The sequence below is a fragment of the Bombus flavifrons genome, chromosome 10, assembly GCF_040668555.2.
Source record: "Bombus flavifrons isolate JBK064 chromosome 10, iyBomFlav1_principal, whole genome shotgun sequence".
NCBI lineage: Eukaryota > Metazoa > Arthropoda > Insecta > Hymenoptera > Apidae > Bombus > Bombus flavifrons.
In genome coordinates, this window is record NC_138451.1 from 10,816,507 (window position 1) to 10,831,685 (window position 15,179).

At 30.4% G+C, this 15,179-nt stretch overlaps 4 protein-coding genes across 5 annotated transcripts; 1 reads left to right on the forward strand and 3 right to left on the reverse strand.

The window, feature by feature from the left end:
• Positions 1-586: 586 nt before the first annotated feature.
• Positions 587-13,244, forward strand: LOC138184400 (uncharacterized). Its single transcript, XM_081833756.1, is given in 17 exon segments — positions 587-923; positions 1,044-1,305; positions 3,158-3,371; positions 3,448-3,681; positions 3,777-3,908; positions 3,996-4,195; positions 4,320-4,443; positions 4,516-4,622; positions 5,614-5,780; positions 5,846-6,306; positions 6,378-7,118; positions 7,182-7,307; positions 11,178-11,390; positions 11,493-11,610; positions 11,687-11,957; positions 12,035-12,282; positions 12,361-13,244. Coding segments are annotated over 17 exon segments (4,107 nt in total). The 5' UTR covers positions 587-775; the 3' UTR covers positions 12,702-13,244.
• Positions 1,350-3,084, reverse strand: LOC138183862 (uncharacterized). Its single transcript, XM_069121327.1, has 7 exons — positions 2,853-3,084; positions 2,536-2,779; positions 2,276-2,471; positions 2,072-2,196; positions 1,816-1,998; positions 1,575-1,744; positions 1,350-1,513 (listed from the first exon to the last, which is right to left on the reverse strand). Exons 1-7 carry the CDS (start codon positions 2,864-2,866, stop codon positions 1,381-1,383), a joined length of 1,065 nt encoding a protein of 354 aa, XP_068977428.1. The 5' UTR covers positions 2,867-3,084; the 3' UTR covers positions 1,350-1,380.
• Positions 7,142-10,112, reverse strand: LOC138183859 (spermine oxidase). Its single transcript, XM_069121323.1, has 8 exons — positions 9,807-10,112; positions 9,472-9,727; positions 8,757-8,970; positions 8,446-8,682; positions 8,250-8,381; positions 7,961-8,163; positions 7,777-7,897; positions 7,142-7,704 (listed from the first exon to the last, which is right to left on the reverse strand). Exons 1-8 carry the CDS (start codon positions 10,006-10,008, stop codon positions 7,591-7,593), a joined length of 1,479 nt encoding a protein of 492 aa, XP_068977424.1. The 5' UTR covers positions 10,009-10,112; the 3' UTR covers positions 7,142-7,590.
• On the reverse strand, positions 13,020-14,955 carry LOC138183861 (palmitoyltransferase ZDHHC16A). 2 transcript variants are annotated; one of them, XM_069121325.1, is made up of 6 exons: positions 14,566-14,955; positions 14,343-14,490; positions 13,905-14,214; positions 13,639-13,829; positions 13,249-13,559; positions 13,020-13,175 (listed from the first exon to the last, which is right to left on the reverse strand). In XM_069121325.1, exons 1-6 carry the CDS (start codon positions 14,610-14,612, stop codon positions 13,085-13,087), a joined length of 1,098 nt encoding a protein of 365 aa, XP_068977426.1. In that variant the 5' UTR covers positions 14,613-14,955; the 3' UTR covers positions 13,020-13,084. The 2 variants fall into 2 exon arrangements, with proteins under 2 accessions (XP_068977426.1, XP_068977427.1); XM_069121326.1 differs by lacking the exon at positions 14,566-14,955 and having other exon boundaries at positions 13,905-14,221; positions 14,343-14,483.
• Positions 14,956-15,179: the final 224 nt, after the last annotated feature.

The window sequence follows — 15,179 nt, forward strand, 5'->3', positions numbered from 1 at the left end:
CTGTTCGGAATTTTGAGTGGCCGTCCGTTTATGGCATTGACAGACCCATTCTCTTCTTTACGAAATTCTGAATTACATGTCCTCCCCGAGCTGTAAACCTAATCACCCGAGGTCAGGTAAAAGCCTCGGATATAGTCCAGCTGGAAAGACACGATGAACAGACGAAACCCTACGGTTGGTAGGGAGAGAATCAGCAACATACTAGGGCAGTTCATACTAGGGCGGGTGAAGTACACTAAGCACTAAGTATACTTTAGATATTTTACATATTTTTTCATACTACCTACATTATATGTAATTTTGTATGTACTAGTTTCCTATAAATGCATAAAAATCTACAGTTTACCAATAAGAAATGATGAAATTTTAGTGCAAAATTCAATTACTTATAACTTGAACATTAAGTCTCAATCAATTTTTTTGCATATCAAGTTTAATATTAATTTCGATGTTTAGAATCACTTTTCCAAAACTGACCCACGAATTCATTAGCATTTTGTATAAGGATGAAAATTTTGTATTATGGTATTTGTGGCGCTATGTACTTCCGGAATACATCAAATCAGCTGATCAAAGCATGATACTGACAATACGAAATAATACGAATTGATATTTACGTCGGATATGTTTTTAGTATGGTTATTTGAACATTAATCGTATTTATTGTTATTCGAAATAAAAAGATTAAATACTCAATAAATTATGTACATATGATAACGATATCATAATATACTAATTACAATCTACTACTTCAAAACGTTGTTAAAACAATACAATGTTTAAAGATCCAAAAATAATAATCATTGGTGCTGGAGCAGCGGGTATTGCTGCAGCAACTAGATTAATAGAAAAAGGATTAAAAAATATTACAATTCTCGAAGGAAAAGATCGGATCGGCGGTAGAATACATACAGTAGAATTCTGTAAGTAAATTATTTCTGTTTCTATTGTACGTTCATTAAACATTCATACACAAAAGTTCAATTTCTATTGCATAGGATAAAGAAACGCACTTATTTTAAATTATAATTTTATATTTTCAGCGGACAATGTAGTGGAATTAGGTGCACAGTGGGTTCATGGTGAACAGGGGAATGTTGTTTTTGATCTTGCTTATCCACACAAACTATTAGATTCGTCAAAATGCTTTAATGAATTCGATAGACACTTATTTGTTACTGCAAAGGGTGAAATTCTCTCAAAAGAAGAAAGTATAGAAACATTAAAAATATATTATGATATTTCTGAAAATATATCGGATGATATACATAAATCAGAGTCATATGGAGAATATTTTATAAATCGGTGAGTATATAAATAGGTTTAAAATATATTATTTATTATATACAAAATCAAAATTATCTATTAAATTATACAAGTTTATTTTAAACATTTCTTTAAAAGAATGTTCTTAACAAATGCATCAATGTCACTCTCTCTAAACCATGCTTGCAAAGTTGGATGCAAATTTGTTGTTGCAACTGTAAAAACTTCTTTATCAGGAACTATACACCTAAAAAGAGAAATACTTATGTAAATACATCAGTATAAACAATAATCTTTGACAAACTTACCTTACACGGGAATTAATGCATTGACTTCTCACATATTCATATCTTAAAAGAGAATATATATATTTTATGTACTTTGCATCTAACCTATTTTGGTCTTCAGTATAGATTTTCTTAGAATTATTTATTCTTTCTATATATCCTTGTGTTAATATAGGTATAATAAAGTTCACCTAAATGTTACTAATTAGTAGTAATTAAATTGAATTAAATTTTTCAATCTAGAGATTTTAAATTGTTTTACCTGTTTAAAACAATCATCTATAAACTCTTCTGCTCTACTATACACATAATTTTCCTGTTCTTGAAGTATGAGAACTCCAATTTTGGGTTCCTTAGACCTGAATATTTTTGCTATATGCTGTGCAGTTTCTGAACCATCATCAGCAAATGTTAACATAACTTTACAGCCATATGGTTTTTTAGTCTATCAAGAAGATAAACAAAAAATGTCAATTTGTATTGATGTAAAGACATTCATTACAAATATTCTATAATACCTTTTTTAAATTATCTTGTATAACATGCCCAGAGACTGATTTATGTCTTTGTATATTATGTACAAAATTAATTGGAGTTAATACTAATGGAGCTCTTGGTACATTATTTGGTCTCATGATTGATTCTATACAAATAAAAACCATTCATCTAAACTAAATTGAAAGAAAAGATTCCTACTGTTTCTATGATAAATATTAAAATACCATTTGTCGTAGTACTTTGTGAAATTCTGTTAATTAGATCAGAAATATCATCCTTTACTTGATTAATTATATCAAAACGATGTATTCTTTGTAAAATACTCAAAATCTTATCTATAGTTGCCTCAGCATGTTGCACATACGTTAGTAATACATAATAAGTTGGATCTTGCAGGCCTTTAAAATCATAATCTATACACTGTAAGAAAAAGAGCTAACAAAACAGTTTTAAATAAAACCATCATTGAATATTATATGCATACACGTATTTGTTCCATTGTTAGGCCCATATGTGCAGCAAATTCTTGCCAGCCATTATAAGTTTTCCCTGTTGCAGTAGAACTTAGTAATAAACATAATTTTTGCAATGTGGTTTTTCCAATCTCTTCGAATAGATAAGAAGCATGAATTTGTGCTGTAGCTCTTTGAATATTTAATGCTACAGTATCTAAATTTGGAGGACCATCAACCTCTCTCCTCAACTTTTCCAATTCAGGATCAACATTGCTGAAATACAAAATGTTTTATAATCAATGAAAACATATTTTTTCTATAAAACTAATTCAGTAATAATTCTTACCCTTTTGAAAACATGTTTATAAAGTATATATAATTTATGTTCCTGCGTCACATTTTTTGTAGAGAGATATAAATCATTCATAATTTGTAACGTAATACAATAGTTCTATAAAGCACAATCGCACAATGCAAGAAATTATACTTAATAATGTACAAATTTTAATAAATACACTATGGTTTTCTCTTCCTTTCTCATTTCAAGGTTAGTGACTCACGTCCGGCCTGATTTTACCGCTAAAATTCGAAATCTCTTCCGATCGCTGTAATAAGAAACTGAATTGAATTAAATTAAATTAAATATTTCAGATTTTATAAAATATTTGACAAAAATCCGTTTACTAGTCGTAATAAAGCCGAGCAGTTACTAGATTGGATACATAAATTTGATAATTCCATTCAATGTAGTGATTCATGGTTTGATGTTTCTGCAAAAGAAATTGTAAATTATTGGACTTGTGATGGAGATCTTGTACTTAATTGGAAGGGTCATGGCTATAAAACACTGTTTGCTTTATTATCTGTATGTATATTTTATATCACTAATAATTACATTATATACATATATGTAGCAATAGTTCATTTTTCTTTTATTTCAGCAGAAAATATCAGATGCAAAAAATAAATTGCCTATAATGGAAAAAATAGAATTTAACAAAGATGTTTATAATATTGATTATACTTCAGATAACAATATAATTGTAAAAACAAAAGATGGTTCAACATATAAAGCATCTCATGTTATATTTACTGCATCTCTTGGTGTTCTGAAAGAGAAACACAACACAATGTTCACTCCACTTTTACCTGGAACAAAGCAACATGCAATAAAGGTATGGTAAAAGTTTAATATTGATGGTTAATATGGAAATTTCTCTACTTTTTCGTATGCACTTAATTTAAAACACAATTGTAATATGTTATTTAGGGTTTAAATATTGGAACTGTAAATAAAGTCTTCTTGGAATTTCCACATAGATGGTGGCAAGAAGAGTGTGCAGGTTTTAGTTTAATATGGTCTAAGGAAGATAAAGAAGAATTTATTAAATCTTATGGACAAGTATGGACAAGTATACAGCTATATCCTTTAATATTGATAAACATTATCAGTATTGGTTCTTAAATATATTCACCATATATGATGTAGGATTATGAGTGGCTATGTGATGTGTTTGCATTTATTTCTGTGGATTATCAACCAAGAGTACTATGTGCATGGATCTCTGGTAAATTTGCAAAACAAATTGAGTTACTGTCTGATAATGATGTATCTGATGGACTATATTTATTACTAGAAATGTTTTTGAGTAAAACGTATAATATTACAAAATTTGATCAAATGATTAGGTAATATTTTGTAATATTCCCTTTTTTGGTATTCTAATATGTATTATTATATGTATTATATTTAATATGTATTTAATATGTATTATATTTAATATGTATTTAATATGTATTATATTATTTGTAGATCATCATGGTATACTGATGAATGTTTCCGTGGATCGTACACCTTTAAAAGTATAACAACTGAAAAGCTAAACGTGAAAACGAAAGATTTAGCTGAACCTATTATATTAGCTGATGGGAAACCTGTATGTATTTCCATTAACTGAATAATTAAGGAAAAACGGGTATCAGATTCTTTAATAATTTTTATTCAATAGATAATCCTCTTCGCTGGAGAGGCGACGCACGAACATTATTATTCTACTGTGCATGGCGCAGTTGAAACGGGTTTCAGAGAAGCTGATAGAATAATAGATTTCTATAGGTAAATTTTATAACTTTTACATATATAATTAATATTTCAATTTTATTTGGGATATTTGGGTAACTACGGTGTAAAATAGTGCAGTCTTTCTGATTACTCATTATAGTTGAGATAAAAGGTTATTACTTATACATAATGATTCTGTGGATGATTAAACAGTAATTGATTCTAAAATAAGCTTATTTTTGTGATCATCGCATGGCTTAAAAGATTCTGTGTGACTTGATTTTTATTTTCCAATATCATTTATGTCTTTAAATTTGTTATTCACACTTTGTGTCTTATGCAATCATATCTGTTTTATTTTTTAATCTTAAAAATAATATCTAGGCGCGCACACATACAAAGATAATCTGCGTAATCTATGACAATTATACTTGTCCTTTTTTTTCATTAATTTCTTTTACTTGTTCTTCAATCTGAAAATGTAGTATAAATGAAAAAGCTAATTTATATTAAAAGTGTTTATATTGAATCATATATTCTATTTCTATTGATTAGCATGCTTCTTAGGCGGTTAAAGCCTCAGCTCTAACCAGAGCCACATTTCTTCATAAGGGACCACGGTAAATTATAGATTTACTTGATGATTTACATTTTAAAAAACATTCTTTATATAAACATTAAATGTATATTTCCAATGTATTGATTTAATCAATAACCATTTATTTTTATTATTTTATTCTTCCAACAAAAAGAAACTTAACATATAAATTCCACACTTAGCAGTAAATAAATAAAATGCATGCATGTCTATTCTTGCTGCATTGTTGATTTTGCTACTATCGATTTACAAGCAGTAAGTAATATATTTTTCTATTAATTAGGTAATTTTCCTTCTTGATAGAAGATTACTATATTGTTATATTTGTTAATTATTTAAATTTGTATATAGTAATAATTCGTACATACATGTTAAAAATTGATTACAATTATAAACAAACTGTTAAAATTGAATAAAAAAAGAAAAATCACAATTCTAATCACGTAGAACACGTGGTTGCATAAACAACTTCCATAAACTGGAAAGGACAGTGAATGCATCAAGCCAAAAAATAACAAGAACGAAACTTGTAATAGTAGGTGCAGGTATTGCGGGATTAGCGGCTGCGAAGACATTAAACGAAGCAAATTTCAAAGATTATTTATTAATCGAAGGTAATTAAACATCATATCGGAATTGCATCCAGTAAGTATGGTATTTACTATTTATTTTCTCACAGCGCAAAATGAAGTCGGTGGTCGAATTCAATCTATTCCGTGGAATAAAGCTTGGATAGAATGTGGGGCGCAGTTTGTGCACGGTGATCAAAGTCAATTAGCCCAATTATGTTATGAACATGATTTACTCTCAGATATACAATGTCAAGATGGTCAAGGAATTTTCATTCGCAATAATGGTTGTAAAGTAGATGAAGCTTTGATAGAGGAGATAGATGACCTTGTTCGCACTACATTAGAAGATTGCGAAGATTGTGAAAACAAAGATATCGAAGTAGGCTTTGAAAATATCGATGCGGTTTTAAGAAATTGTCTCAATAAACATTTACATAAAAAGAATGACCCATTACCGATAAGAACCATAAAGAAGGAAATTTTTGATTGGAATGTTAGATTTCTTGTAATAGATAATGCTTGTTTCACGCTTGATGAACTGTCCACGAAATATTGGGGAAAATTTAAGGTAAATACGGATCAGTTGTAATGTTGAACTTATACGGAAAAATTTAATAACGCTAACTATTTCATTTATAGTTTGTCGGCGGCTCAGAACACGTGTCGTTTAAATCCTGATATACGGCTTTACCCAAACTTATCGCTGATAGTTTGGGTAAAGAAAATTTATTCCTAAATACCTCTGTTGATTCAATCGAGTGGCAACAAGTAATAGATAATGATTTCAATTCCCCGCTTATTATAAATATCTCTAACAATACTCGTATTCTTGCGGATTGTGTAATAATTACCTGCTCTCTCGGTTATTTAAAAGAGAATTATAAGAAGATGTTCATTCCCCCCTTACCGAATCTCTTCAGCCAGGCAATCGAATGTTTAGGTTTCGATTTGATAAATAAGGTTTTCCTCGATTTTGGTGTTCCTTGGTGGAAACCTGGTACCAAAGGATTTCAATTACTTTGGAAAGAAGGAGTATTTTGCAATAAAAATCTGGCTATATGGACTAGAGATCTGACGGGTTTCGATGTTCTGCCAAATCACGAAGGTGTACTCCTTGGTTGGGTTGGTGGACGCGGAGCTTATATTATTGAAACTTTAAGCGAACAGCAGGTCGCAACGGACTGTGAAAATTTACTTAAACATTATTTAAGATTTGATAAAATACCACCAGTAAAAAAATGTTTGAGGACTCGTTGGAATGCAAATAAGTATGTTCGTGGCAGTTATAGTCATATTACAACAAGATGTGACGCGAATGGCATTACACCACACAGTTTAGCAGAGGCGATATGGGGCAAGGCAAAAAAATATGACAATAAGGTAAGAAAAATCAACACACTTGATTATGAAATACTCGATGCAACGAAAATTAATTTATTTTAGGATGTGCCTATCATTATGTTTGCTGGTGAAGCAACGCACGAGAAATTTTACTCTACGACGCATGGTGCTTACGATACTGGAGTAAAACAAGCACAAACGTTTTTACGACATCACGTTGTTAAGAATTAATTATACATAATTTTAAATTTCTAAGAAATATGAATGAAAGTACTTTGAAATATGTGGGTACAGTCGCATAGATTCGCTGTACATATGCAATATAAAAACACGCGTGCACACATTTCAAACGTAATAAAAAATTTCTTGTGTTTTATATATGTACGATACGTATATGTAAGTTACGTATATAATTTTTATCGTATCATGTTTATTATCATATTAATAATGTTTATAATCATATTAATTATGAACAATTTTATCTAAATAAAATGTATTTTCAATTATACTATTAATTGTCGTAAAGATTTATTAATCTTTCAGCTTCTCTCCACCCAGAGGCAATTGCTCCATGTACTGTAGAGTAGTGGTTTTTATTGGTAGCTTCACCTCCGAATAGGATTACCTAAAAGAAACAGATGAAACAATATGTAATCTGGTATTCATTTTTTTAAAAAATCGTTCAAATAAAACTTACGGGTTTCCCCATTTTCATAATTGGCTCTGATAATTCCTTCGCGGTAGAGTTCATCCTTATAGAATCTATACTCTGATAACTATATGTACCCCGGAAATGCTTATTTTGATGCCATTTACTCCTATAAACGAAAAGAATGTCGTCAGACAGAGATAAGAATAGATAGAAGCTGAAAAATTGGTACCTTATCATCGCTATTGGCCTAGTGACATTATAATGTTTCAACAACATATTATTTAATATTTGTACTGTTTGATCAAAAACTTCATCATCAGTGAGGTCATCCATTAACCGCGCACCTCTTCCAGATACCCATGCTTGCAATAAACGAGGCTTGTGGTCGACAAAGTTAAAGCCTGCTGTGTAAGGCATCCACCTCGTTTTTGGCTAAATAAAATAAAAATATAATTTATGTTTATATTATATACAACTAAATTAACATATTCGTTTGTAGCGCAACTTTAAAATCTTACATCACTCTCAAGCTTCTCCCTTTCTTCTTTACTCCACAAAATTCTATATCCTGCGTTGTTCGTTTCTGTGGGAGTAAACCAAATATCATCGAAGGCTAAAAATATTTTACAAGCATTTCCAAATCCCAGTCCCTAAAACGAAAGTTAAATATCGTTAATTAAACTTTAATTTTTTCTGGGAAAAAAGGAAATATACCTTAATAGTCTTGATTTTTGATTCCGGCAATGAAGGATTAAAGAGAGTTTCGTGCTGTGCTTTAAGCACTCCTAAAGAAGGTGTCATGATGACATGATCGGCTATATATTCTTTTCCATCGAGCGTTGTTATTTTCACGGTATTATCGGCACTGGAGTAATCAACTTTCGTTACTTCAGCATTAAATACCGTTTTGTTTAGCACAGGTAACTCATCCTCCGGATTTGGAAATCTTTTCTATTTAAGAAATTTACGGTAAATAAGCATGTTCAACGAATAAAATATATTGTCGTAAGATAATAAACACCAACCATTAATATATCGAGAATAGTACCATATCCTCGTTTCCTCCAATTGATCGCCAGATCACCCTCACACACATGATAATTGGTATACGTTTTCGCTGCGATATCGAACCAGTCATCGGCAGGATCAAAGCTAGTCTCCATTAAATTCAACAACCACAGTATTTGATCCTGTAGCGTTTCATTTAATTCCGGAAACATCTCAAAATTGTCTTTGAACCTAATGTAAAGTCATTTTAGATCAATGTATAAAGTATATGGTAAGGTATGCGCGTCACTTCAGATATGAATTTAGGATAGGCACATAATAACGCCTATTTAAAATTCTCGAACAGATTTCAACAGACGAATTCAATTATGTAACGAAAGTAATAATATTCGAGAGCACATCCCTAATATTGCATACTAATATAAAAATTCTTATTATGATATTATATATTATTCAATTATATTATAAAACTATAAATAATATATATGTAAATAATACTATAACAACAATTTTTACACGCACCAATATAATGTTATTATTAAATAATATCTTCTTCTTGCTTTTTGCTTGTTCTCAACTTTACGATCTTTTGAATATCATATAACCTGGTTCGTACAGTTATGAATTACATTCAAGATAAATTTCTGATAAAACAATTACTATATATTCATTTGAATCTTTTTATCCTGAGTACATTCATGAAGTGACGATATAAACGCATAAAATTCGTACTTGTATATGAGACATTCGCCGACGGAATGCTGACACTCATCATCCGACATCTCCGGACTAGTGCGCCCAAAAGATAGGTAAGTATCCGTAATGTTCTTTGTGATTCTAGGATCGAGTAATTCACCAGTAGATGTGTATATTTCATCGTTAATTGGTTTCGAGTGATCTGTAATGTTCAAAGGAGCTACCAATTCGTACGCAACATTTCCCTTCTCTCCGTGAACCCATTGCGCGCCTAAATCGATCACGTACTCGTCTACAAACGTAAACAGTCTATCAATTTTATTTTGTAATTGCGAATACCTTATTGCTACCTTAGTAAAAGATAGACTCACCAAATTTTACTGTATTTACCCGTCCACCGATTCGATTCTCGGCTTCCAAAATAATAAGATTTTCAAAACCATTCTCGATCAATTTCGACGCAGCCGCGATACCAGACGCTCCAGCACCAACGATCACTATACGCGGCGATTTAGTATCTTCAGAAAACGTGCCTGAGATGAGGCAAAACAGAAAGATCAAGTAATAGAGCATCTCCGACGGTAAAATGAACTCTGCACGCACAAACTTTTATCAATTGACAGATTGGACATCTAGTTTTACGTGATAACCCTTATATATACTGTATGCTCTTGTTCATATAATAATTTGCTTTTGTTAAGCAATAGTGATAGTATCTGGAGTATGTAATTAGCAATAACAACATCGGTTAGATAACGGCTAATAATGAGAGATAGTGAAATTATTCTTTCCATAAATTACTACATAATTTAACCTATAACTTTTAATAGTCTTTTTAATACATTTTATCGTCTAGAAATTATGTAATGAATATGGATCTTTTGCTTGGAGAGTAATCCTCTTCAGTTTGATATTTTAGAGCTATAAGCTTTCAACATTTTATTTAAACCAACTGTAACGATAATATTATAAAGCATGCTAAATAAATATGACAAAGAGATTTTAAAATAAAGAATTTTTAAAAGACCAAAAAAGATAAACATTTTTTAAAAAATGCCTAAGTTATTTCGATTTCATTTCTATCCAGTTGTTGGATTTTCGAATTATGTACATCGAAGCAAACAAGATTATTGTATTTACAATACAAAAATTAATAGTGTAACTATTAGGAAAATTCCTCTACGATAAGAAAGCGTTAACATTTGTGACTTAAAACAGAGTCACGTGATATCGGGAACGCATTACGAAGATCCACAAATTAGCCAATCACACGCCATTTCGAATTATACACACTGATGATACGTCCGTACATTGGTGGTTGGGTCCATATATTATTCTTAATAAATGCATCATTCTGTAATTACTGCTGATCCATTATAGAAATTTAATGATAAATGGAAGCTTAAGGTTAACAGTAGAAAAATCATGTGTTTATCTATCGAATATTTTGTTAGCGATACAAATGATCTTTTTCCTCCCATAATACCATTTTAATTCAAGAACCAGGAAAGATCACTTGTGCTCATTACAGAAATGACACTCCAATTTAACATATTTACTATATGTTTAATATTTAGCATAGCGTTAATTGTGTCCTCGAAAACAGCAGGTTAACTATATTTTATACTTTATACTATTTTTCTGCTTCAAATATTTTACATGATCTCGTGAAAGGTTGCTTATAATTTTTTTACTCCTGACTATAAATTATTTTCTTTTCCTTAAATAACAAATAAATATAGTTGAATATATTTTTAGAAAACTTAAATATGAACAAATTTGAGCCATGGAGATTAAGTGATAACATCTACAATAATCCATTTCTTCATAATTCAGGCAACAGTAAAATGTATAAAAAGAATCCTTTCTTATCAAATATTTCAATGTTGTCCGTTTCATATAATGGGAATAGTACTGAAATGAACAAAACACCTGTAAATAACAAACCACTCAAGGTATCAGAAAGCTCTATTGTTAATATATCTACTTTTAATAATAATCCTTTCGTACTACATGATTCTAGTGCAACTAGTATTCCATATATTCCAATATTCCAGATATTTCCCATGAATGACTCTTATCTTAGCACAAGTATGCAGAATAAGAAGGTATCAATGGATAAAATTCCAAGTATAACAAGTCCATACATAGATTCAAAATCAAAGTCAGAACTTAGTAAGTATTTATGTCTAAGTGAAACAACCTTCTTTGTTGTTTATAATGTTAATTGTTAATAATTTCTATGTACTAGAATGCGAGGAATATGAAAGACAAATCTTAGGCACAACAAATGCATTGTCTTTAGTGGGTACAAATCCAGAGGTGATTACACTAACTAATCAAAAATGTAAGACCACAAACCATCTTGTTGTTGGAGGTATCGATGCTTCTCCTGGAGAATTTCCTCACATGATTGCTTTAGGCATTAAAGCTTTAGATGGGTCATTTATTTTTTCATGCGGTGGCACTCTTATTGCTCCAGAATGGGTACTTACTGCTGCACACTGTACTTATGGGCCAAGGTATTATTTCATCTTATTTATCATGTTAAGCTTTTAATATAAAAATTACTTAAATACTACTATCTTCTGCAAAATAGGAGCCCTACAAATGCTCGTATTGGTATGTCTAACTTGAGAAATAATCAACAAGGTATCACAACTACGATCAACAGGATAGTACGACATCCAAGTTATAAACCTCCTGCTATGTATGCTGACATAGCTCTTGTAAAACTAAGTACAGCTGTTGCCTTTAACAATGAAATAAGACCTGCTTGTTTATACCAACGATATGATACTGTGCCTATGCAAGCATGGATCAGTGGTTGGGGAGTTAAAGAATTTGGTAAGATCAAAGTATTGATGAACAAACGAGACTAAAATTTCTTTAAAAAAATATACCTGTTATTATCAATACCTTTAGATGCAGAAGAAGAGAGTGATCAACTGCAAAAGGCTCTTCTTAATATTGTTGATAACATAGATTGTGCAATAAAATACAATGAGTCCATATCAATAGCAATACCATATGGAATTATGCCAAGTATGATTTGTGCAGGAGATACTCTCAGTGGTTGGAATAAAGATACTTGTCAAGGAGATTCAGGAGGCCCCTTACAAATACCCCATCCAAGAAATGAATGCTTATTTCAAGTATTAGGTATTACCAGTTTCGGGCAAGGCTGTGCAATTGTCAATACACCTGGAGTATATACTAGAGTTTCACACTATCTTAACTGGATTGAAGATATTGTTTGGCCATAAATTTTGTTTTGTATCATTAATGTACACCTTAGTTTGCAAAGATAAAAAATTGTTTATTTTTCCAGCAACATTTCGACTGATTTAAAGATTAAAAGTTAAAAATACATTTGATAATAATGTTTAAAAGTGTAGTAATGTTTGATAAAAGTGTTATCTATCAATGTATGTACATATCAAATAATCTTATTAATGTACAAAGTGAGTGTTATTTTTATGACATTAATATTTTCAGATTATATTAATATTGTTTGAAACATGTGCACATAGTACTATATAGTTGTAATATAGATTGACTAGAAGATTTTTTAATCTGTAAGAATGACTTCAGGGTGACTGTAAATAATAAGTGTAAATTCTGCCATTATTAGGCATGAAAATTATACTCAAGATATTTTTGTATCGTGAATGGTCTTCCATGTGAGACCATCTCCATATGGTCCATGATTAGATGGAAAAAGTATATGCCACCAACTTCTGTGATACGGAATATAAAGTTATTATTATATTGTAAAATACTTATTAATAAATATTTAATGTTTTAGATTACCTCCCAATTATACCTAGAAACAGCTTCCAATTTTGTCTTGGTCCAAAATTATATGGATTTTGATATATTTTACCAAGTGCTTTATACTTTTGTGTTTCTGTGCTATTTATACGTGCTTCTATACTTGTTTCTCCTCTAGTAATGAGACCCGCGTGCCACCATGTTAAAGCTCCTAATGCTGCAAAAGTAGCCACGCAAATTAGCGCTGCAAAAACTATAAGTCGACGGTTCCATTCTTTAATGCTTGTATCTGCAGCTTGTTTAGCTATTTCAGCTAATTCCTCTTCGCTTAGGTGATCTAGTGATTCAGACTAAGATACAAACAAATAATTAAATAAATTCGATCTAATTATTAAATTCATTTTTTGCAAATAGAACTATAATAATTACCACAGGAATTATCTCAGAATTATTAATGCGTACTGGATGACCATCTAATTCTGGTTCTTGTGCTGGAAAAAATTCTTGATATGCTATTTCTACACCAAACAACATTATGAATAAAATACCAAGTACTGTAAAAACCATGTATTGAAAAAAGTATCTATGATTATGATGACCGACACAATTGTTTAACCATGCTGTTTCTTTGTTTAGGAAATATATAGGGTTATTAGGCAACACTAAAATAATATATCGTATATTCAAAAGGATACGGCAGTGATGATCCATCTTAAGAATACATTTGTTGCATACAGAGCAATGATGTGTTCTGGGTGGTTTTGGTTTAATACATTTCTTACAAATACTCACAGCCTCTGGTATAAGACCACCTTCTGGTGGATAACCAGCTGGGACATTTACTCCCATATAATAATGAAAACATACATTTACTAATAACCAATTTCCAATCACTAAGAGGATTATTGTCATCAATGGACTCTTTTCCCACCAATATGGTAGACCGATGTAATATGCAATGTACACGATACTTGCAGTTAAAAGGCTTACCATTACTACAAATACCTGTAAACTGTCAAACTTAGTAAATACATTGTGAACAATAGCAATTTTTTTTATAAGAATCACATAAAGATATAAGTAAAAAAAAAAGTAATATACATGAAATTAGGAAAGTTTACGAAAGTACTCACCGGTCCTAAACAAGCAGTAAAATTTTCTACAAACCAGAACATTGGTTCTAGAAGTATGTCACAAACATAACTCCAATTTAAAAATTCATTATAAAATAAAGATTTTATAATAACTTGAAAACGCCACCATTTTTGTTTTAAATTAAGTCTAAAAGCAACGAAATATAATATAATATGTTCAAGCAACCAAAATGTTTGCTCTTTATTATTTTTTATTACTTACTTAAGAATATTAGGCGCTTTGGTTAAAGACCACTTTATTCGTACCATCTTTTTCTTATATAAATTTCAGTATATCGAATTGTCTAAAATTTCATTGAAGATAAATTTTTAGAAATCGAAATAACTGCAACTACTAACACTGCAATTGAAAAATGAATAATTGTTATACAGTATACTATATAACATGTTCAATGTTGCATTGGAAATCTTTTTAGAGTGCGTTGTACAGTGTTGAAAGTGTATTTCTCGCAAAACACACACCTCAGAACATTCTTTTTTGCTTATCAAATTGAAGCATCGATAACGATTATTCTAATTCAACTTTAAATACAAGAAACAAACTATACTAATGATTAACGGAATTACATGTCCTATACACAAGTTATAACACTGCAGCGCCACTGATAGAGGATTACTATACTATAAAAGATTGAGTGCGTGTAATTGGAGAAGTCAAGAATCATATATCATGCCACCCAGGAAGAAATTATATAAATTTCGTAATTTATTTATATTACATTATATTATTCCAGGATGATAGGATTATATTCCAAGACAAACAATTAAAAATGCGAGAATGTAAAAAAGAATATTTGAAGATATCGAAAATTCGTT

What these genes read in the sequence shown, in the direction of transcription:
- LOC138183862 (XM_069121327.1), bottom strand. An exon ending in TAACAATGGAACAAATACGT is followed by an intron (nt 2,472 to 2,535) that starts GTATGCATATAA and finishes TTTTTCTTACAG; the next exon opens with TGTATAGATTATGATTTTAA. An exon ending in TACAAGATAATTTAAAAAAG is followed by an intron (nt 1,999 to 2,071) that starts GTATTATAGAAT and finishes TCTTCTTGATAG; the next exon opens with ACTAAAAAACCATATGGCTG.
- LOC138183859 (XM_069121323.1), bottom strand. Translation starts at nt 10,008, where the DNA reads ATGCTCTATTACTTGATCTTTCTGTTTTGCCTCATCTCAGGCACGTTT. An exon ending in CAAAAATCAAGACTATTAAG is followed by an intron (nt 8,382 to 8,445) that starts GTATATTTCCTT and finishes CTTTCGTTTTAG; the next exon opens with GGACTGGGATTTGGAAATGC. An exon ending in AGGCCAATAGCGATGATAAG is followed by an intron (nt 7,898 to 7,960) that starts GTACCAATTTTT and finishes TTTCGTTTATAG; the next exon opens with GAGTAAATGGCATCAAAATA.
- LOC138183861 (XM_069121325.1), bottom strand. Translation starts at nt 14,612, where the DNA reads ATGGTACGAATAAAGTGGTCTTTAACCAAAGCGCCTAATATTCTTAA. An exon ending in TTACTGCTTGTTTAGGACCG is followed by an intron (nt 14,215 to 14,342) that starts GTGAGTACTTTC and finishes GACAGTTTACAG; the next exon opens with GTATTTGTAGTAATGGTAAG. An exon ending in TAAGATGGATCATCACTGCC is followed by an intron (nt 13,830 to 13,904) that starts GTATCCTTTTGA and finishes ACAAAGAAACAG; the next exon opens with CATGGTTAAACAATTGTGTC.